This window comes from Haliotis rufescens, unplaced genomic scaffold (assembly GCF_023055435.1).
Source record: "Haliotis rufescens isolate VD_foot unplaced genomic scaffold, xgHalRufe1.0.p SCAF_123, whole genome shotgun sequence".
Taxonomy (NCBI): Eukaryota; Metazoa; Mollusca; class Gastropoda; order Lepetellida; family Haliotidae; genus Haliotis; species Haliotis rufescens.
The window spans coordinates 632,394-656,563 of record NW_025963806.1 but is presented as its reverse complement, the minus strand read 5'-3'; the positions used below and the strand labels follow the sequence as shown (position 1 = coordinate 656,563).

General features: G+C 41.1%; 2 protein-coding genes across 4 annotated transcripts in view; one reads left to right on the top strand and one right to left on the bottom strand.

Annotated features, from left to right (window-relative positions):
• The window catches only part of LOC124124287 (regucalcin-like), a 65,583-nt gene that overhangs the window by 20,696 nt on the left and 20,717 nt on the right, over positions 1–24,170 (top strand). The gene's annotated exons all lie outside the window — the stretch shown is intronic.
• LOC124123835 (regucalcin-like) overlaps positions 1–24,170 on the bottom strand; it is a 40,166-nt gene that overhangs the window by 12,042 nt on the left and 3,954 nt on the right. The window contains exon 1 of one of the 3 annotated variants that reach the window (XM_048393957.1): positions 11,593–11,655. The exons of 1 other annotated variant lie outside the window; for it this stretch is intronic. In XM_048393957.1, the coding sequence (XP_048249914.1) occupies positions 11,593–11,640 (48 nt within the window). In that variant the 5' untranslated portion in view covers positions 11,641–11,655. Of the gene's footprint in view, positions 1–2,434; positions 2,483–11,592; positions 11,656–24,170 lie in introns of those variants that run through there. One more of the 3 variants, XM_048393958.1, reaches the window with a different exon arrangement.

Genomic DNA, 24,170 nt, shown 5'->3' with positions numbered 1-24,170 from the left:
TTGACGTTCAATGAGGTTAACCTAAACGGTTCAGAAACCTATGTGCCATTGCCACCTTCGAGGAATGTAAAATCTTTTATTCTGATCTGGCACATGTCCATTTGAGAAAGGCCACTCTCTACCTTAACCAACCTGTGTATGCAGGGTTCACTATACTAGATCTATCGAAAGTTCTTATGTATGACATTCATTATAACTTTATAAAACCAAAGTATTTTCGTAGACACTCATTCATTGTGCTACGAGATTGAAACGCCGGAACTGTATGTTGGCATGAAAGAGCTTTTTAACGCCAGCAATTACCACCCCACTTACTCACTCTGCTCCAAAACGAATACAAAGGTGGAAGGCATATTGAAAGATGAACTCGGGGGTTGTGTGGTGAAAGAGTTTATTGGTCTTGGACCTAAGATGTACTCATTGCTGTATGAAGGAAAAGAAAATCAAACAGCTTATTTAGAAGCAGTTGAGACACGCATTATACAAAGAATGGTTGTTCGTTCATGTACAGTACTGTTATGAAATGAAACAAATTCGCACCTTTGGTCACCAACTGTTTGTTGTTAGCATAAATAAAGTTAGCTTGAGTCCTTTTGACGATAAACGTTTTATCCCTCAAACACTGCCCTATTGTCACTATCGCATCATAAATCCTGATGTTAACAATGCTTAAAACCATTTCATACCTCAAGTGTTCCCATTAAGAGATCAGTGCTTTATTGTTTGCACATCCACATGTTTGTTGTAACACCACATTTACAGCTGTGCTGTATGTACATGATTCTGTTGTAACCTGAGTAGACTTGTGAGGCTATTACAACTGCTGGAGAAAGTCATGTTAGCATATTATGTGTCATCAGATGTATTTTATGCATAATTGCAAATATGTTCATATTACATTGTTATAATGTTACCTCGTTTTTGAAAGCTGTAGTCTGACATATTAAAGTTAACTATTGAATAAACATATTGACTGTCATCAGTGTGTTTGGTTTTCTTTTATCTTTACAAAAGACAAGGTAACGATTATCCATTTTTTACCTCGACCATGATAGTCACATAATACTAGTCAAGGGTCGAGGGGAAGCCCCGACAGCACCTAACAGGAGATGTTACAATACAAAGGTTATCAGTCTGTGTGTGTCTCTTGGTCACTTTCTTCACTGTCAATGCTGGCGTGATCATCTGTCTCAGAGAAGTCGACATAAGAAAGTATATCTTTCACAAGAGGCTTCATCCATGTCTTCATCTTAGAAGAGATCTCCTTAGGGTCGGTATCTGGGTCCATGACTCTCACTTTATCCAGAATAGGTTTGAAAAGAGGTCCATTACCAAAATAGCGCCCGGGTGTAGCAAGTCGGTCCAAGAACGTCTCCTCCCATCTTACTGCAGTTTCTTCTCAATCAATCTTTCAGAACGCCCTTGTTCTTTATACTTTCCCTTTTTCACCAGGGTATCATTTTTGCAAACTTTCAATGTTTGCTCCCAAAATACTCAAATTCTTTCAGTTCTCTTTCCTTATCAGCTTCACACACTTTAGAAGTTGTAGGATGTAAAATAACCACATTCATACATGCTGCTGTAAATCATGATTATTCTCAAACATAATATGACACTCGTCATAGGAAGGCGTGACGTCACCTCCAGACTGAAAATGATGTGCAGCTATTGTTTCTGCTTGATGTTCAGGATGTGTACATATGTGGAGTGTTAAACATAAAGTGAGATGCTTCCTCGAGTTCAGATCCTGTTATAGGTGAAACTTCTTCCCTGTTTGGGAATCTCGCGTTCTCGCGATCTCGCATTCTCGTGTTTTGGGCATATTTAGCTCGTTCCCAAAGGTCGAGATCGTGAGAATGGCACATGGCAAATGAATAAATGAACGGAGAAACAGCTGAATGGAAGATTCAGTGTAAAACAGTCTTCCAAAGATAGTCACCCGTGAAGATCCGGGGTAGAATAGGTCTTCAGCACCCCATACTTGCCGTAAAAGGCGACTGCTTATCGTAAGACGCGACTAATGGGATCGGGTGGTCAGGCTCACTCACTTGGTTGATGCATGTAATCGATCCCAATTGCGTGGATCGATGCTCATGATATCAATCACTGCATTGTCTGGTCCAGACTCGATTATTCACAGACCGATATCATACAGCTGAAATATTGGTGAGAGCTGAGGTAAATTAACAAACAAATCCAAACATTGTCATGTAACACCCCTTTAAATCATTTCACTGACTACCCATCAGACGGAGAATTTATTAACCTCATAATACTGCCACTGACGTATCAGTGTATTCACGTCACGTTAAGCTGTGTGACCTAGTTAACGAATATAGCCCTTCACGCCCTCTCAAATCAAGCTCTCAATTCACATGTGTGTTCTCAAAACTTACGACATACGGATCTATTCGTCACTAATAAAATAACTGACCTCTTCGGGGGTAATTTGATGAGCTTTGAGCATACGTTGTTTGAAGTAAAGAGTAGCACAAGGAAACCCGTTTACCTATACTGGGTCGCCCGTTTACCTATACTGGGTCGCCCGTTTACCTATACTGGGTCGGCCGCTACCTAAAACTGGTCCTGGTGGACGGGTGTTTATGCGTGGCCACGTTGTGTCAATGTACTTAATGTACAATACTGTATGTACTCCGTGGTGTGCCGTGTCCACAACACTCGCGGATATTTTCTTGTCCCTGTCTCTGTGCGCCACCCAACTTCACTGTGGGCATCCTTCACGTTGTGACATAATGATAGAAAGATGTATATTATCCAATAAGCGTTCACATGGTTCACCGCTGTGTTCGTGGAAGTTGTAAAAGCGTCTACCGCTGTGTGTATGGAAGATGTATATTATCTATTAAGCGACTAGCACTGTGTGTATGGAAGATGTATATTATCTAATAAGCGACTAGCGCTGTGTGTATGGAAGATGTATATTATCTATTAAGCGACTAGCACTGTGTGTATGGAAGATGTATATTATCTAATAAGCGACTAGCGCTGTGTCTATGGAAGATGTATATTATCTATTAAGCGACTAGCACTGTGTGTATGGAAGATGTATATTATCTAATAAGCGTCTAGCACTGTGTTAATGGAAGATGTATAATTATCTAATAAGCGACTAGCACTGTGTGTATGGAAGATGTATATTATCTATTAAGCAACTAGCACTGTGTCGATGGAAGATGTATATTATCTATTAAGCGACTAGTGCTGTGTGTATGGAAGATGTATATTATCTAATAAGTGTCTACCTCTTTGTGTATGGAAAATGTATGTTATCTAAAAATCGTCGTGCACTGTGTCTATGAAAAATGTATATTATCTAATAAGCGTCTAGCACTGTGTGTATGGAAGATGTATATTATCTAATAAGAGTCTAGCGCTGTGTGTGTGGAAAATGTATGTTATCTAATAAGCGTCGTACACTGTGTCTATGAAAGATGTATATTATCTAATAAGCGTCCTGCACTGTGTCTATGAAAGATGTATATTATCTTATAAGCGTCTAGCACTGTGGCTATGGAAGATGTATATTATCTAACAAGCGTCTAACGCTGTGTATGGAAGATGTATATTACCTAATAAGCGTCTAGCACTGTGTGTATGGAAGATGTATATCATCTAATAAGCATCTAGCACTGTGTCAATGAAAGATGTATATTATCTAATAAGCATCTAGCACTGTGTGTATGGAAGATGTATATTATCTAATAAGCGTCTAGCACTGTGTATGGAAGATGTATATTATCCAATAAGCGTCTAACACTGTGTCTATTGAAGATGTATATTATCTAATAAGCGACTAGCACTGTGTATGGAAGATGTATATTATCTAATAAGCGTCTAGCACTGTGTATGGAAGATGTATATTATCTAATAAGCGTCTAGCACTGTGTGTATGGAAGATGTATATTATCTAATAAGCGTCTAGCACTGTGTGTATGGAAGATGTATATTATCTACTAAGCGTCCAGCACTGTGTGTATGGAAGATGTATATTATCTAATAAGCATCTAGCGCTGTGTGTATCGAAGATGTATATTATCTAATAAGCTTCTAGCACTGTGTGTATGGAAGATGTATATTATCTAATAAACGTCTAGCATTGTGTGTATGGAAGATGTATATTATCTAATAAGCGTTTAGCGCTGTGTGTATGGAAGATGTATATTATCTAATAAGCGTCTAGCACTGTGTCGATGGAAGATGTATATTATCTAATAAACGTCTAGCACTGTGTTTATGGAAGATGTATATTATCTAATAAGCGTCTAGCGCTGTGTGTATGGAAGATGTATATTATCTAATAAGCTTCTAGCACTGTGTGTATGGAAGATGTATATTATCTAATAGGCGACTAGCGCTGTGTGTATGGAAGAAGTATGTTATCTGATAAGCGACTAGCGCTGTGTGTATGGAAGAAGTATGTTATCTGATAAACGTCTAGCACTGTGTGTATGGAAGATGTATATTATCTAATAAGCATCTAGCACTATGTGTATGGAAGATGTTTATTATCTAAGAAGCGTCTAGCACTGTGTGTATGGAAGATGTATATTATCTAATAAGCGTCTAGCACTGTGTGTATGGAAGATATAGATTATCTCATAAGCATCTAGCACTGTGTGTATGGAAGATGTATATTATCTAATAAGCGTCTAGCACTGTGTATGGAAGATATAGATTATCTAATAAGCGTCTAGCACTGTGTGTATGGAAGATGTATATTTTCTAATAAGCGCCTAGCGCTGTGTATGGAAGATATATATTATCTAATCAGCGTCTAGCACTGTGTGTATGGAAGATGTTTATTATCTAATAAGCATCTAGCACTGTGTGTATGGAAGATGTATATTATCTAATAAACGTCTAGCACTGTGTCTATGAAAGATATATATTATCTAATAAGCGTCTAGCACTGTGTATGGAAGATGTATATTATCTAATAAGCGACAAGAGCAGTGTATGGAAAATGAATATTATCTCATAAACGTCTGGCACTGTGTGTATGGAAGATGTATATTATCTAATAAGCGACAAGAACTGTGTATGGAAGATGTACATGTATATTATCTAATAAGCATCTAGCGCTGTGTCGATGGAAGATGTATATTATCTAATAAGCGACTAGCGCTGTGTGTATGGAAGATGTATGTTATCTGATAAACGTCTAGCACTGTGTGTATGGAAGATGTATATTATCTAATAAGCGACAAGAGCTGTGTATGGAAGATGTATATTATCTAATAAGCGTCTAGCGCTGTGTGTATGGAAGATGTGTATTATCTAATAAGCATTTAGCACTGTGTATGGAAGATGTATATTATCTAATAAGCGTCAAGAGCTGTGTGTATGGAAGATGTATAATATCTAATAAGCATCTAGCACTGTGTCGCTGGAAGATGTATATGATCTAATAAGAGCCTAGCGCTGTGTGTGAAAAACTTATTAGTATAATGTTAAGCCCTTATCGGCTGTTTTCAGCAGGTTACACTGCTCAAATGTTTCAAAAAAATTAAGGAAATGTAAATAGTTAATGTTGGTGTCTCATAGGGCCTGTGGCCGGATATTGCAGAGGGCGCGGATGGTCCGGTTGTCTAAAGCGCCGCGATTCGTTGTGCAGAGTTGCGTCCCTTGGGCATGCCAGAAACCTTTGATTGTGGGTTCGAGTTCGAGTCCCGGTTCGTCCCGATTATGTTTCTAGGTTTGTCAGCACCATACCCGTGCTCGTGGGTTTCGCTGAAGTGGTAAACGTCTGTGACCTACTGTTAAAAGCGGAGTTAAACCCACCTCATTCACTTAATAGTCGCCAACCCTGCTGTTACCTGACAACAACATTTGTAGCAGACGACATGAAACTGTCAGTTTGTGGAGAACAGAAGCGCCAAGATTGAGGATTGCAACAGCAAGATGTTATAACTTAGTGAAGTTGTGAATATACTACCGTAAACAATGCTAGAAGTGATAGTAAAGCTGTAATGGCGACAGATGTCTGTAAAATCAATTTCGGGCGTATAGATCAATATCTGGTCCGTTCAGCAGGATGGGCGATGCATACACACCTTGATGGTATGCTGTTTGGTATGATTAATCTGTACGGCTGCCCCTGGTATTGCCCGCCATTCCGCCAAGAGGGATACCCCAATCTTGGCCACGTTGGCGGGTGCAGAGTCTCTGACGTACGCTCTCCCCCCGGGAACATCCAACAGATGATCTGCTGGGGACGTGACAGCGGACTGAGTGGGCCACCTTGGCGGGTGCAGAGTCTCTGACGTACGCTCTCCCCCCGGGAACATCCCACAGATGATCTGCTGGGGACGTGACAGGTGCTTAATTTTCCTTAATTTTCTCTATTTCAGGAGAATGTTGTTTTCTAAATAAGCAATATTTTGAGAGAAGGTGAATATGCGTTGTTTATAAAAAAAAATATGGAAGTATGAATATTATTACAATATTATTGAAGTATTCATTTCAGGCCAGCGAGTCAACACAATGGAGTACTAGCATCCGGTGACGGATGTCTGGAGGAGCTTTCTGCTGACAGTAACACAATGGTTACAATGTGCGTCCTGTCAAAGGACGAAGAAGTGGAAAGCCATATTTATACAATCAACAAATGTGCTTCCTGTCACATTTTACTTAAATAGGACGAGGAAGTCAAAAGCCTAATTCACTCAAAAAAACAACATGGCCAATATTTATCAGACACTTAAAAAGCACATTGTACCATTTGTTTACAAGCAAGAACATTATTTTCTCCTGGAATTTAATGAGGTGCTTTTGACTGACAAAGACACCCGGTCAATGTTAAGTTTTGAAAACTTATATTGTGAGAAATAAAGACATGAAAATTTCGGTTTGTTTTTCTATATTAAATATGAGAAATCCAGATTGTTCCATCAACATTATTTGTACCGATACATATATTTTATCTTGGCTTGATTACCAATTGAAGTTGATTCCTCTTCATCTTTTGTTATCTGTACTCATATCTGATCAAGACATTTTCAAACTATTCAGGATAAATGTATTAGTAGCTTCCTTTTGATATACAATTACCTATCATCATACAGGATTAGGTCAGGGTGTTCAAGAAGTTGGTGGTTGTTTCAATTCTTATATTTCTTCAATTTCATGCATGATTTATATTTATCAATTTTAAGTTTCCTTTTAACCTATTGTAAACAGTTCACACATTATTACTTTTGTCGTGCACGGTGCAATCTCAATCGGCAATAATCGGTTAAATAAGTGATGTTTGAAGAACAAGTAAAGTATCATCTGTCATTGTACACACTGAATAGAGTTATCGCCCCTTCTGAATCTTTATTTTGACAGACGAGTTATTTTGTGAACTTATTTAATTTACATCGTAATATGTTCAGATGAAAATCATAACAGAAAAAGTTTTTTTTGTCAACTGGACTCATGGCAAAACGACAGTGCGTTGTCCAGCAAACACCACTATGAAACGTGAAATAAACATGATCGACGATCTCGAGTTCGCCAAGCCACGCATTGACTGAGCAAATTTGCAAAAGTACTCTGACCCGTGTTTCATGTTATGCGGTTCATTTACGATACAAAACTTGTCATTGAATGTACTGTCACATTGTACCTATATGCTGACGAGGTTATGATGAAACAATCTATTTCTGAAATACGTATCTCGAAATGCACCTTTTCGATTAACTTCCGGGATCCTGACAGCAAAATGATAATTCCAGTGTATTACAGGCATATTTTAGTTGGAACTCAGGATAAAATGTGAATTGAAATATCTTCTGTATTAGATACAGAGGATACGCTTTTTTTTTTGAAATGTCCAGCAGTAAAATGTATAACATGCTGTCTGTTCCCTATCAGCTGATGCGACTCACACTGCATGGAGCTATGCTCTCCAAGCCTCGTTTTCGATCCAAGATGGCGAAAGTGTGAAAAAGGTCGATACATGCCATAAGAGGCGACTAACGGGATCTGATGGTCAGGCTCGCTTACTTGGTTGATGCATGTCATCCTATCCCAATTGTGTAGATCGACGTACATGCTGTCAATCCAGGATTGTCTGGTCCAGACTCGATTATTTACAGACCACCGTCATATAGCTAGAATATTGCTAAGTGCGGTGTTTAACAACAAAGACAAACAAAAACGAAGGTAAAGTCAAAAACATTGAATATAAACGTTAATGTTGAATGGTAGCAAAATGTTGAATATATATACCATGTCCTGTTTATATGTGATTATCACAAAAAACTACGAATGCGTTATAATTCAATCTGGGGCACGGGTGGCGACGCAATTCGCTCTGCAGTGAGAAAAGTGAGTGAGTGAGTTTGGTTTAACCGCTTTTAGCAATATTCCAGCAATATCAGGGCGGGGGACACCAGAAATGGGCTTCACACATTGGACCCATGTCGGGAATGGAACCCGGGTCTTCGGCGTGACGATCGAACGCTCTAACCACTAGGCTACCCGACCGCCCCCAGTGAGAAAAGACGTAATTGTTACGTATGGACTGTAATAATTATTAAATCTGTCCATTAAGCCTTTAAAATTGGAATTGTTTAGAGGTATCATAAGTGTACCACATAGTCGGGCGCACTTTTATGCAGCATAAAGTGAGCACAGAGGCGCTGGAGAACACGCAGTGAAAACAATATTTTACGTTCGCTACATCGGGCACCTTTCATCACTGCTCAGCGTAACACCGATCGCGATCTGTTTCTTACTGATCCACAGTATCATGCTTCCTTTTAACTGTTTACAGACCGCCGTCGAATAGCAGGAGTATCGGTGGGTGCGGCGTTAGAAGATAAACAAATACTTACACTTTTCTGTAAATAAGGGCGGTCGGGTAGCCTAGTGGTTAAAGCGTTCGCTCGTCACGCCGAAGACCCGGGTTCGATTTCCGACATTGGTACAATGTGTGAAGCCCATTTCTGGTGTCCCCCGCCGTGATATTGCTGGAATATTGCCAAAAGCGGCGTAAAACCTTACTCACTCACGCACTCACTGACTGTAAACACTGTGAGTTACCGGTGCTACTGGCAGAGCAGAACATGCTTGTACTTTCGTGAACACTTGGTGTCACTGATTTTCTGTGATACATTCATATAAGTTGCCAACGATTTGCTTTTTCCTTCCATTCGAGCTGTTAAGGCAGATAATCGAGACTGGGTATTCTCTGCCATTTACGTTTTGAATGAATTTTATTATAAAAGTAGACATTGTATCTTTTAGAGTAAATGAATGTTGTTTGAAGGCGGTAATAACAAACGACTACTGAGGAGATAGATCTGCTGTGTTTTGAAACTAGATGTATTATAACGCGTGTCGTTTAAAAATAGACTTAGAGCAGGTATAAATCCGTTATGATATCTCTAATTTCAAAACACAGCAGGTTTATCTCCACCCTACCATGTATTAACAATTTTATTTTATTTTGAACTCTCTCATGGCTTTGGTTTCAGTACGTGATGAGGCCTCGCCTTCCAGTCCCAGGAGTTATCGCCCGTAAGGTTGAGCTCTTCATCACTTAATCCATCTTTGAAAACAGATGTGAAATTTCAGACGGAAATCTAATTAACAAATCAGAATCAAGTATTTACTCAAGTCATGGTAGAATTGTTCATTTTAGAATTTACTTCAATACATTATTTGACGTGTATTGAGGTATGACCGTATCAGCCGATGTGCACACTCGGATTTTCGAAAAGTGGGATGCAGTTTTTTACGTTTATAACACCATAAAGTCAAAAACATATTGAAGCCTGTTATTAAAATATATACGTCAATCATTATCATTCATAGACTGCTTATTTAATCATAAACACACAAAACTGAAGGCAACCATACGAATTCAGGCACCTCGCTCAAGGCAACCATACGAATTCAGGCACCTCGCTCAAGGCAACCACACGAATTCAGGCACCTCGCTCAAGGCAACCATACGAATTCAGGCACCTCGCTCAGGGCAACCACACAAATTCAGGCACCTCGCTCAGGGCAATCATGCAAAATATCTCGCTTATATTATTATCAGCCAATCAGGAAACCATATTCCTTTTATTGGGGGAGGAATAATCAGCAATATTACCTGGTTAGCCAATCAAATCCCTCGGATGCTGTAGAAGCCGTTGATGCTGGGATAACGGCGTTATGTCTGGCATCAGTCCAAGCACCTGTTCATACGTTGGATAACAGCATCGCTACCATTGTTATTGACGATGAAAAGCAAACCCTATTACATCTGGCACCGTCCAGGGGAGACAGAGAAGCTGTTCTGAAGTTGCTCGATGATGAAGCTGACGTCAGTGCTGTGGACGTGTCACATCAGACGCCATTATACCCTGCAGTACGCCGGGGAGATAGTGCCACAGTCAAGTTGCTGCTGGATCATGAAGCTGACGTCAGTGCAGTTGATTGCTACCTTCAGACGCTATTACATCTAGCTACAGAGAACTATGGAGGTACTTCCACGCTTGAAATGTTGCTGGATCATGAAGCTGATGTTGATGCTGCTAATGATGATGGTCAGACGCCATTACACCTGGCAGTGACAAATCTTGGAGGAGCTTAACTTGGAGGTTAAGATGTTCCTGCAGCTCGAGGCTTCTGTTGATGCTGTAGATGCCCCTAGACAGACGCACTGCATCTGGCCGTATCCTTGGGGATTATTCACACTGTTCAGCTTTTGTTCGAGAACAAAGCTGATGTTTATGCTTTTGATGCAAAAATGAAACCTTTGCATTTAGATGCAAGCAGAGGAAATTCCAGCCTTCGGTGAAACCCACCAGCAGGGGTATGGTGCTGACAAACCAAGAAACATAATCGGGGCGAACCGGGATTCGAACCCACAATCATAGGTTTCCTGCGTGCCAAGGGACGCAACTCTACACAGCGAATCGCGGCGCCTTAGACGACTGGGCCACCCGTGCTCCTGCTTTGTCCAGATGTTGCTGGGATGTGATGCCAACGTCAGTGTTGTTGATGCAGCAGGCAGTATCAAATAGGGTATTTGACACTATAAAATTGTTGTTAAAGCTGATGTGAACGCTGTAAATGACTCCTTACAGACGCCTCTGCATCTGGCATCAGAGAAGGGATACTCCGATATCGGACAGCTGCTGTTGTGTCATAGGGCTGATGTCAAGCTAAATTTTGATCATGAACCTACATTGTTTCAAAAAGAGCAACATTTCATTCATAAATACGCGCCTAAGTTAAATGTAAAGGCGTAAGTTATTTGTCCATTGTCACCTTGGTATTCTGACGTCATAGTTTCCTAAATGTTATGACGTCACGTAACTATATGTTACTGCTTCATGTCCGTTATTCAGTTATGGCCTGATGAGACTCGTACGTGGTACGAGTTGAAAGCGCTAGCCTATTAAAACTGTGTTCAATCTTACTCCACTTATTTAATTATTACTATATTGTCCCTGGGAGTTGTATAACTTGTAAATGTTTTAAGATGGCCACGTGTGATGATAGCATAAGCATTAATAATTGGTGGATTATGGGATATTCCTTAAGTTTTAATGTAATGTAAAACAAATGTGTCAACTTATTACATACCTTATTATGACAGTTCACAGATATTACAGAATTTCGCTTCTCCGACATGCTTGCCAGTTTCTATTCGTAGTTTATGGCAACCCGAATCTAAACTGAACAAGAGCATGTCTATGTTTCAATCAGTTGACTTTGTGGATATGTGATTCAACAACGAAAATAGCCTTATTAAACTAGGCAAAAAGTGAGCTCACTAATACCCCCGATTTCGACTGCAACATATTTCTACGTTCAAAACATGAAAAAAGCAATATTGTCTCAGAAATCCACTTATCAAAACAAACTTAGCTCTGCACATGCCAGTCTTGATACCATCTGTTCTTGCCAAACAAATACAAATTCATTGACCTGTAATGTACGCTTAATCCTAGATGCCCAACTTCTACAACCATTACCTCCTATTTAATAGACATGAAATAACAATTTTTGACTTAACGCTCAATTGACTTTTGAATATTTTACACCAGTATTCAACAGACCTTTCGATGATATATATATTCAATGGATATCTGCCACATTCGCCTCGCACAACATGTGCTGACACATAAGACAAGCTAACAAATGTACAACTTTAATTTCCTTAACAACATTCAGTCCCCACATTTCTGCAATATAATAAAATACGACAAATTTGGTGTAAATAAATCTTTAAGAAGACATCAAAAGGTAACGGCTTAAACATCGAGAGTGGTCAACTATATACCAAATAATAATAGTTTAGCCTGCAAACAAACATTTTCGATGTGCTAGGTCCATACTAATGACCTCCTGTATCTAGATATCTATACCAGGAAACACATTCAATTGTAGGCCATTACAGAGCCATTTTTTCATATTTCGACAATCTTCCACCATTTGTAAAAACCTATTACCGTTAAGGTTGTTTCATATATACCGTCAAACAATTCCCAAACAAAAGTATTTCAGGACATTAACGTTCTTCTGTAAACTACAAAGTGTATCAGAGATAAACACAACATCATCAGAATAACAGAAGAAACAGCTGTGCAGGTTCAGGATGAAGCTGAATTCCTGACACGCCACATGTTTCGGTTTCATAAGATAATTCATTGATAAGAATTGAAAATAGAAGGCCTTGTCATAAACCCAGTAGACAATCAATACATGTTGAAAACATATTATTAAATTTGACACATGCTTTAACACTTTTATTGAGAGTTTGGATTGATTTTAACATTTTACTTCCTGCCCCTCTTAGCCTTAAAAATGTACCACAATTTTCCCTATTAAGTCAAAAGCGTTTTGACAAGTCTATATAAACTGACGTCCAAAAGAATCTTTACCAGAGTTTGAAATCACTCTTGCTCAAAAACAACGAAACATACATGCATGAAGTAAAGTGTATTGAGAAGATCAATATATCAACATAATCAACATTGAAAATGACAATCATACCGCGACCGAGAATGACGTCAGAGCCCCCCAAAGTTGGGTGTGGTACAAAACTCGAGCTTTCAGAATCATGGACAATAGGCAGAGTACATAAACAATTGCTCACGTTCAATAACAAGTCATTAGTAGCGTGTGTGACCACCAAATGCCTAACGCAAAAACTCTTCGACGCACAGAAAAAGTCAGTCGTCTGATGAGGTCACGTGGGATTTGAGGCCATTATTCTTGGAGGGCTGGAGAGTGTGGTCGTTGTCGAAAACGACGATCCATCGAGTCCCAGAGGTATTCTATGGGGGACATGTCGGGTGAGCGTGCTGGCTACGGCAAGTTAGTGACAATTCTGGCTGTATGGGCTCTAGCATTGTCATGCTGATAAATGACACCACGTGGCTGCTGTTGGAGAAATGGTAGGACAACTGGACGAAGAATGTTATCCATGTAAAGCTGAGCTGTCAAGTTTTCGTTAACGATGAACAGCAGTGTCCTCTCCTGCCCACAGATCCCTCCCCACACCATGACACTCCCTCCACCATATGGTACGACCTCCTGCACGCAACACGCCGCCGTTCGTTCACCCCTTCGGCGGTAAACACGTTGTCTTCCATCAGCCCTAAACATACAGAATCGACTTTCGTCAGTGAAGACAACCCTCTGCCAGTCACGTCATTGCCAACTTCGTACAGTCCGGGCCCATCTCAATCGCAGACGACGATGTTGCGCTGTCAAAAGCTGTCCTCTGTATGGTCTAAAAGCCCTGATTCCATGAGCCCTGAGTCTCCTGGCCACTGTCTGTCGACTAACTCTGTGACCTAAGGCATTTGTCGCCGATGACGTCACTGTCAGGAAGCGATTTCGGAGGTGAAAGGTACGCAAGTACCGGTCATCATGGGGCGTGGTCACCCTGGATCTGCCTGTTCTTGGCCTGTCAGCGGTTCGCCCTGTCTGTCTGTAACGTTGCATCAAGTTGGTAACGGCAACACGGGAGCAACCGAAGGTTCGTGCAATATAGGCGTGGGTGGCTCCCATCTGTACCATACCCAAGGCTCGTTCACGTTGTACGACTGTGAGTCGTGGCATTTTTTTTGTGTGTTTTTTTATCACTGTGGATGTCTGACTTGCCGTTTCAATCGTTTTATACCCTTACCTGCACGTGCATTTGCAGTTGTCCGTGGTGCACGTGTTTTTCACTCTTTTGCGTGTTATCTCGCAAACATGTAACAGACGATTAACATTTTCTGCATACACTATTGTTGTATTTAGGTTATGTGTTTTAGATTGACTTCATCGAAAAAAAGTTTATACTTTGTCTGAAATTTATATTTTCAGTTGGTAAAGTTTCTTTTGGACGTCAGTTTACATACATACAATTTACCTCTTTTTAACAGTGACGCTAAATGACAGAGTGCAGGTTTAAAGCCCACTTGCGATTCAACATAGCAAGAACACCAAAATGTTAGTCTCTTATTCAGAATGTGAATGTACAACTTGCTAAAACAATATTTGTAATTGATATACCTCTAATTATAGCTACACTGGTATCCCCTTGCTTAAATAAAGGTACAATTAGGTCCATGCACCACGATTTTGGAAAATATGATCGATCAAACAGAACATTGAATAACAACTGAATAACGTTAACTAAAATATCCCGTGAGAACCTCAAACATTCTGCTATGATATGATCAGGTCCAGCATTCTTAGATGATTTTAGTTCTGTAATTGCTGTACAAACCCCCTCTCTTGTTTACAGGAGACTCAAGTATAATAAGGCTTGATATCATGGTCAAAAGAATGAAATCTGCCATTATATGTAGTGGTATGCTGAAACATATATTTGAAGTGTGTATACCACGAGTCCATTGCTATGTGCCGAATAGCGTTGCTAGATGAAAAATGCCTGCACATTGTGCTCCACAACAATCATGAGTTATTCAGTTTTGTAAATAATCTATCATTTATATATTCGTAGTAATTTCTTGTTACAGGTTTTACAGTGCAACTGTACCTGTTTCTGACATGCAAATACTTTCGTAGCGATGATTCATCATTAAAATGCACAAATCTCCAAATCTGCACTTCTCTTATCTTAGAAATGTGCACTTTTTATCAAACCAGGGTTGTGAATTTCGTCTATCAAAACTGCATTTACGTTTCATGCACTATGCAGCTTGACATATTGCATTTGTAAGAGATGTTACTGCACTATCAATATAAGAAATAACTTTGTCACAAAAGCTATGAAGCAATCTAGATATATCAGGTGAAAGTAGATTCAACGATCGTCATGTTACTAAACTAAATTGTAATGAAAATATTTTCTATTATTTTTACTCATACGCATACCATTATTTTGAATAAAGTGATATTCAACATTTTTACTAAGTTCTTCGTTCATTTTACAAGGAGACTTCCTCGGGGTAATTATCTTCAATAGAAGTGTGATAGTGCCATGTCACGAAAACTGTATCACACAACTTAGAACACAGTCCATAAATATCGCAATACAGGCCTATAATACAAGACTTTGATTTGGCGGACCAACGCCCCTATCTGTTATTATTCGGACCATCCTCCATATTACGGTGACCTTGTAGTCAAAGCGTATGTACCTGTGAAGATCCGGGGTACAATAGGTCTTCAGCAACACATGCTTGACAAAAAAGGCGACTATGCTTTTGGTAAGAAGCGACTAACGGTATCGGGTGGTCAGGCTCGCTGACTTGGTTGTTGCATATTATTATATCCCAATTGCGTGGATCGATGCTCATGATGTCAATCACTGGATTGTCTGATCAGACTTGATTATTTACAGACTGCCGTCATACAGCTGAAATATTGATGAGTGCGGTGTTAAACAAAAAACAAACAAACAAACAAGGCGTATGTTGGTACCAGTCTGTGTGTCAGACTATCTGGCTGGCTAGCAGACGATTCGTCAGCGTCTTTGACGATGAGCTCGCCGATTCTTATGATAACCCATTTCTTTCAGTTTCTGTAAAGTTTCTCTTTGTTTCATTGTAAGGTCGTTAGAGATGCCATACCCAATGCTTTTCAGGTAATGTCTCAGGCTGACCGCCTGTGACTTATCTTCTGGACATATACACTTCACTATCATTTGTCTGGCTGATGTTTATCCTGTAGAGCCCAGGCGATGTGCTGCTATGACAGCATCAGATGTGAGTGGTGGGTCCTCTTCCCCGGCTGTGTCGTTGAGTATATCGCAGACATACTTCTTACATATAAGGAGAGCCTCCTTCTCTGACATACCGTAGAATATCATGTTATTTCTATTGCATTACTGCTCCTGTCTATCGAGTTCATGTGTAAGTTTGTTATATCTGTTGTAGTAAGTCTGATTAGTTCTCAGTCCTGCACCATTATATATATGTAGGTGGGTTTTTTCTTACTGAAGGCCTTGGCAAGTCTACACCAGACTAAACCAAGTCTAGTTTCCTTGATTCCACACTATGAAAACAGCAGAAGAGGAAAGGTTCTTTTGAAGAAAAAAACTTACAATTATTTTAAAGGAATGTTTTCATTGATTCCACTCAGGTAAATTTTCTTGGCGATATAGGATGTTCATGGGCGGCCAAAGAATATGCTGTGAAGACAATGCTTGTTACGTTGTATCCGCTCTCAAGGTTGTGTCCATGCTACTGAACACCTCAGTAAATACGTGTACGACTTCTTGCGACAGATTTAGGTCACTAGGGACGGAGTGGACAAGCGGTCAAAAGCTCCAGGCGAGTTTGTATCCCGCTAGTTACCGGGTTGTTATTCATCCTTGGGACCAGCCATGTTTACAGGTCTTTACAGTGTTGTCACTACCTCTAGTGTACAGTACATACACCCTGTGCACTCAAAAGAACCCCCTCGTGCGATGGGAGATGACCAAGTGGTGGACACACGAACACGAATACGTACACACACCCGAAACTCAAGTGTCAAACCATGTCGTGTCACCCTAGGGAAATGACTTCGTTCAAATGTGCTCCATGGCAGATTCGGTTGTATACTCCCCAGGGAGTTGAGAATGATAACTAGAATGCAAACGGATCCACTGGTCGGGGTACAAATAAAACCGCATTTGAGCAGATACAAGTACTTGGATACCTGCGATATATAAATGTATAATAAAATTATAGCTAAAATGGATAGAATTATCATTGAACTGCCCACATGTTATCAGAAATGGGCGGGCCACTGTAACTTGATAATGCCCTCATATTGCTTGACGACGGGCCATTATCACGCCCGTTGTTAAGTGATGTCATAGGGATAGGGATAGGTGACGTCACGTTCAATAGTCACGTCATCTGGTTTGTTCTTTGACGTTTCCATATTTTGTAAAGGTGGATCAAAGACATTCGTGTTGATTGCAGTAAATGTTTTAAAACCGATATTGTTGTTTATCATATAATGGGTTGGTTTCTCGGCAGGATAAAGCCAACGAATAAAAGCGATATCCCTTTGGGGTCATATGCGGATAGAGATGCAAGATTCAGTGTTTATAAACAAATATGGCGTCTCCTTTGTCATTCGGCGATCGAGTCAGAATTAACCATAGGAATTTGGAGAAACTACTGGGATAATTGCTAGTCAAATATACTAAAACTCAGTGTCTAACTGTGACGTAGCTAAGGTATTTTACAAGTTTTGGCAACTTTGGAGATATAAATTGCGAAACAATTTTGCGAGGGCACTAGCCAAGCGAGATTAGTAGCCATATCTGTGCTTGTAGACCTCTGCGGCTTGGAACCTTTTCCAAAATATAAATAGTTGGATTTGGCCGAAATATTTTGGAATTGTTACCTTTTTTTCGTTTTGTCCCTGTGTGTACATCTGACTGCACTTTTTAACGTTATGACAGGACAGATAGGCCGTGACGTCTCATAGAGGGTTAGAGTAGCTTCCCTTTGACGAAGGGCCCTTACTCTAGCGGACAGACCGATGGATCGCCGCGAAAGGCAAGTAAAAAAACAATTTGTGTAGGCAATTGTTGTTTTGTGTATATATTGTTTCGCCACTGTATAAGAATCAGATTTCAGTTGGAACTACATTGGCTACTGTCACTGTCCGACGCACACATCACTAACCGTGTGACGTAATCTATATTAATACGCACATTACAGGAAAACTTGCAATGTTTCGGTAATGTTTGTGAAAGATGCAAAGCGATTTTCAAGCACAGAATTGAAGAATGACATTATATGATAAAGAGGTTATCACTCTTGTGTGTTTGGGGATGGTAAATATCCTGTATTAGGAATAAACACTATATAAACACACTCGCGTGATAACCTCTATTTCTTTTAATTTGAAAACAAATCCCATCCATTTTAGCAATAATAACTGTAACGCTATTTTTCAGGGCATTAACATTCGCAGCAGCCCTTGGTCTTTTCAACTGCCCGACGAAGGAGGGCAGTTATTGGAAAATCTCGGGCTTCAGCCCTTCTGACAATCTGGGTAATGCAGAATGCATTCAGTGTTGGGGAGTCTTCACATTCTCCGAAAAGTTCTGGGTAGGTTCGACTAAGCAGCGCTTTCTGGGAGAAGCCCCATTCACTGTCTGGGCTGCGTGTAGAGGGGGTAAGGGCCCTGAGCTAATAATAATAATAATAATAACAACAATAATAATAACCCCGGGCCAGATGGATGCAGTACTTCACAAAGAACCGATCGATGAACGAAAGACATAAATGAATGAACAACCGAAAAATAACAACTGAATTGTTGGTTCAGTGTTAAACAGTCGCTAACTGCGCGACTTCACCTTTGTACTTGCATGAGGTGATAAGTGAGGGTATGGCCTTGACATGATGCTGAAGCAAGGTTACATTGTAGTTCCCCACTAACTGCGCGACTTCACCTTTGTACTTGAATGAAGTGATAAGTGAGGGTATGGCCTTGACATGATGCTGAAGTGAGGTTACATTGTAGTTCCCCGCTAACTGTGCAGCTTCACCTTTGTACTTGAATGAAGTGATAAGTGAGGGTACGGCCTTGACATGATGCTGAAGCGAGGTTACATTGTAGTTCCCCACTAACTGTGCGACTTCACCTTTGTACTTGAATGAAGTGATAAGTGAGGGTATGGCCTTGACATGATGCTGAAGTGAGGTTACATTGTAGTTCCCCACTAATTGTGCGACTTCACCTTTGTACTTGAATGAAGTGATAAGTGAGGTTATGGCCTTGACATGATGCTGAAGTGAGGTTACTTTGTAGTTCCCCACTAACTGTGCGACTTCACCTTTGTACTTGAATGAAGTGATAAGTGAGGTCATGGCCTTGACATGATGCTGAAGTGAGGTTACATTGTAGTTCCCTGCTAACTGTGCGGCTTAAACTTTGTACTTGAATGAAGTGATAAGTGAGGGTATGGCCTTGACATGATGCTGAAGTGAGGTTCCATTGTAGTTCCCCGCTCACTGTGCGACCTCACCTTTGTACTTGAATGAAGTGATAAGTGAGGGTATGGCCTTGACATGATGCTGAAGCGAGGTTACATTGTAGTTCCCCGCTAACTGCGCGACTTCACCTTTGTACTTGAATGAAGTGATAAGTGAGGTTATGGACTTGACATGATGCTGAAGCGAGGTTACATTGTAGTTCCCCGCTAACTGCGCGACTTCACCTTTGTACTTGAATGAAGTGATAAGTGAGGTTATGGCCTTGACATGATGCTGAAGTGAGGTTCCATTGTAGTTCCCCGCTAACTGCGCGACTTCACCTTTGTACTTGAATGAAGTGATAAGTGAGGGTACGGCCTTGACATGATGCTGAAGTGAGGTTACATTGTAGTTCCCCACTAACTGTGCGGCTTCACCTTTGTACTTGAATGAAGTGATAAGTGAGGGTATGGCCTTGACATGATGCTGAAGCGAGGTTACATTGTAGTTCCCCGCTAACTGTGCAACTTCACCTTTGTACTTGAATGAAGTGATAAGTGAGGGTATGGCCTTGACATGATGCTGAAGTGAGGTTACATTGTAGTTCCCCACTAACTGTGCGACTTCACCTTTGTACTTGAATGAAGTGATAAGTGAGGTTATGGCCTTGACATGATGCTGAAGTGAGGTTACATTGTAGTTCCCCACTAACTGTGCGACTTCACCTTTGTACTTGAATGAAGTGATAAGTGAGGTTATGGCCTTGACATGATGCTGAAGCGAGGTTACATTGTAGTTCCCCGCTAACTGTGCAACTTCACCTTTGTACTTGAATGAAGTGATAAGTGAGGGTATGGCCTTGACATGATGCTGAAGCGAGGTTACATTGTAGTTCCCCGCTAACTGTGCAACTTCACCTTTGTACTTGAATGAAGTGATAAGTGAGGGTATGGCCTTGACATGATGCTGAAGTGAGGTTACATTGTAGTTCCCCACTAACTGTGCGACTTCACCTTTGTACTTGAATGAAGTGATAAGTGAGGTTATGGCCTTGACATGATGCTGAAGTGAGGTTACATTGTAGTTCCCCACTAACTGTGCGACTTCACCTTTGTACTTGAATGAAGTGATAAGTGAGGGTATGGCCTTGACATGATGCTGAAGTGAGGTTACATTGTAGTTCCCCGCTAACTGTGCGACTTCACCTTTGTACTTGAATGAAGTGATAAGTGAGGGTACGGCCTTGACATGATGCTGAAGCGAGGTTACATTGTAGTTCCCCGCTAACTGTGCGACTTCACCTTTGTACTTGAATGAAGTGATAAGTGAGGGTACGGCCTTGACATGATGCTGAAGCGAGGTTACATTGTAGTTCCCCACTAACTGTGCGACTTCACCTTTGTACTTGAATGAGGTGATAAGTGAGGTTATGGCCTTGACATGATGCTGAAGCGAGGTTACATGGTAGTTCCCCGCTTACTGTGCGGCTTCACCTTTGTATTTGAATGAAGTGATAAGTGAGGGTATGGCCTTGACATGAACCTGAAGCGAGGTTACATTGTAGTTCCCCGCTAACTGCGCGACTTCACCTTTGTACTTGAATGAAGTGATAAGTGAGGGTATGGCCTTGACATGATGCTGAAGCGAGGTTACATTGTAGTTCCCCGCTAACTGTGCGACTTCACCTTTGTACTTGAATGAAGTGATAAGTGAGGGTATGGCCTTGACATGATGCTGAAGTGAGGTTACATTGTAGTTCCCCACTAATTGTGCGACTTCACCTTTGTACTTGAATGAAGTGATAAGTGAGGTTATGGCCTTGACATGATGCTGAAGTGAGGTTACATTGTAGTTCCCCACTAACTGTGCGACTTCACCTTTGTACTTGAATGAAGTGATAAGTGAGGTTATGGCCTTGACATGATGCTGAAGTGAGGTTACATTGTAGTTCCCTGCTAACTGTGCGGCTTCACCTTTGTACTTGAATGAAGTGATAAGTGAGGGTATGGCCTTGACATGATGCTGAAGTGAGGTTACATTGTAGTTCCCCACTCACTGTGCGACTTCACCTTTGTACTTGAATGAAGTGATAAGTGAGGTTATGGCCTTGACATGATGCTGAAGCGAGGTTACATTGTAGTTCCCCGCTAACTGCGCGACTTCACCTTTGTACTTGAATGAAGTGATAAGTGAGGGTACGGCCTTGACATGATGCTGAAGCGAGGTTACATTGTAGTTCCCTAATAACTGTGCGACTTCACCTTTGTACTTGAATGAAGTGATAAGTGAGGGTACGGCCTTGACATGATGCTGAAGCGAGGTTACATTGTAGTTCCCCAATAACTGTGCGACTTCACCTTTGTACTTGAATGAGGTGATAAGTGAGGGTATGGCCTTGACATGATGCTGAAGCGAGGTTACATTGTAGTTCCCCGCTAACTGCGCGACTTCACCTTTGTACTTGAATGAAGTGATAAGTGAGGGTATGGCCTTGACATGATGCTGAAGCGAGGTTACATTGTAGTTCCCCAATAACTGTGCGACTTCACCTTTGTACTTGCATGAGGTGATAAGTGAGGGTATGGCCTTGACATGATGCTGAAGCGAGGTTACATTGTAGTTCCCCAATAACTGTGCGACTTCACCTTTGTACTTGCATGAGGTGATAAGTGAGGGTATGGCCTTGACATGATGCTGAAGCGAGGTTACATTGTAGTTCCCCGCTAACTGTGCGGCTTCACCTTTGTACTTGAATGAAGTGATAAGTGAGGGTATGGCCTTGACATGATGCTGAAGTGAGGTTACATTGTAGTTCCCCACTAATTGTGCGACTTCACCTTTGTACTTGAATGAAGTGATAAGTGAGGTTATGGACTTGACATGATGCTGAAGCGAGGTTACATTGTAGTTCCCCGCTAACTGTGCGACTTCACCTTTGTACTTGAATGAAGTGATAAGTGAGGTTATGGCCTTGACATGATGCTGAAGCGAGGTTACATTGTAGTTCCCCGCTAACTGTGCAACTTCACCTTTGTACTTGAATGAAGTGATAAGTGAGGGTATGGCCTTGACATGATGCTGAAGCGAGGTTACATTGTAGTTCCCCGCTAACTGTGCAACTTCACCTTTGTACTTGAATGAAGTGATAAGTGAGGGTATGGCCTTGACATGATGCTGAAGTGAGGTTACATTGTAGTTCCCCACTAACTGTGCGACTTCACCTTTGTACTTGAATGAAGTGATAAGTGAGGTTATGGCCTTGACATGATGCTGAAGTGAGGTTACATTGTAGTTCCCCACTAACTGTGCGACTTCACCTTTGTACTTGAATGAAGTGATAAGTGAGGGTATGGCCTTGACATGATGCTGAAGTGAGGTTACATTGTAGTTCCCCGCTAACTGTGCGACTTCACCTTTGTACTTGAATGAAGTGATAAGTGAGGGTACGGCCTTGACATGATGCTGAAGCGAGGTTACATTGTAGTTCCCCGCTAACTGTGCGACTTCACCTTTGTACTTGAATGAAGTGATAAGTGAGGGTACGGCCTTGACATGATGCTGAAGCGAGGTTACATTGTAGTTCCCCACTAACTGTGCGACTTCACCTTTGTACTTGAATGAGGTGATAAGTGAGGTTATGGCCTTGACATGATGCTGAAGCGAGGTTACATGGTAGTTCCCCGCTTACTGTGCGGCTTCACCTTTGTATTTGAATGAAGTGATAAGTGAGGGTATGGCCTTGACATGAACCTGAAGCGAGGTTACATTGTAGTTCCCCGCTAACTGCGCGACTTCACCTTTGTACTTGAATGAAGTGATAAGTGAGGGTATGGCCTTGACATGATGCTGAAGCGAGGTTACATTGTAGTTCCCCGCTAACTGTGCGACTTCACCTTTGTACTTGAATGAAGTGATAAGTGAGGGTATGGCCTTGACATGATGCTGAAGTGAGGTTACATTGTAGTTCCCCACTAATTGTGCGACTTCACCTTTGTACTTGAATGAAGTGATAAGTGAGGTTATGGCCTTGACATGATGCTGAAGTGAGGTTACATTGTAGTTCCCCACTAACTGTGCGACTTCACCTTTGTACTTGAATGAAGTGATAAGTGAGGTTATGGCCTTGACATGATGCTGAAGTGAGGTTACATTGTAGTTCCCTGCTAACTGTGCGGCTTCACCTTTGTACTTGAATGAAGTGATAAGTGAGGGTATGGCCTTGACATGATGCTGAAGTGAGGTTACATTGTAGTTCCCCACTCACTGTGCGACTTCACCTTTGTACTTGAATGAAGTGATAAGTGAGGTTATGGCCTTGACATGATGCTGAAGCGAGGTTACATTGTAGTTCCCCGCTAACTGCGCGACTTCACCTTTGTACTTGAATGAAGTGATAAGTGAGGGTACGGCCTTGACATGATGCTGAAGCGAGGTTACATTGTAGTTCCCTAATAACTGTGCGACTTCACCTTTGTACTTGAATGAAGTGATAAGTGAGGGTACGGCCTTGACATGATGCTGAAGCGAGGTTACATTGTAGTTCCCCAATAACTGTGCGACTTCACCTTTGTACTTGAATGAGGTGATAAGTGAGGGTATGGCCTTGACATGATGCTGAAGCGAGGTTACATTGTAGTTCCCCGCTAACTGCGCGACTTCACCTTTGTACTTGAATGAAGTGATAAGTGAGGGTATGGCCTTGACATGATGCTGAAGCGAGGTTACATTGTAGTTCCCCAATAACTGTGCGACTTCACCTTTGTACTTGCATGA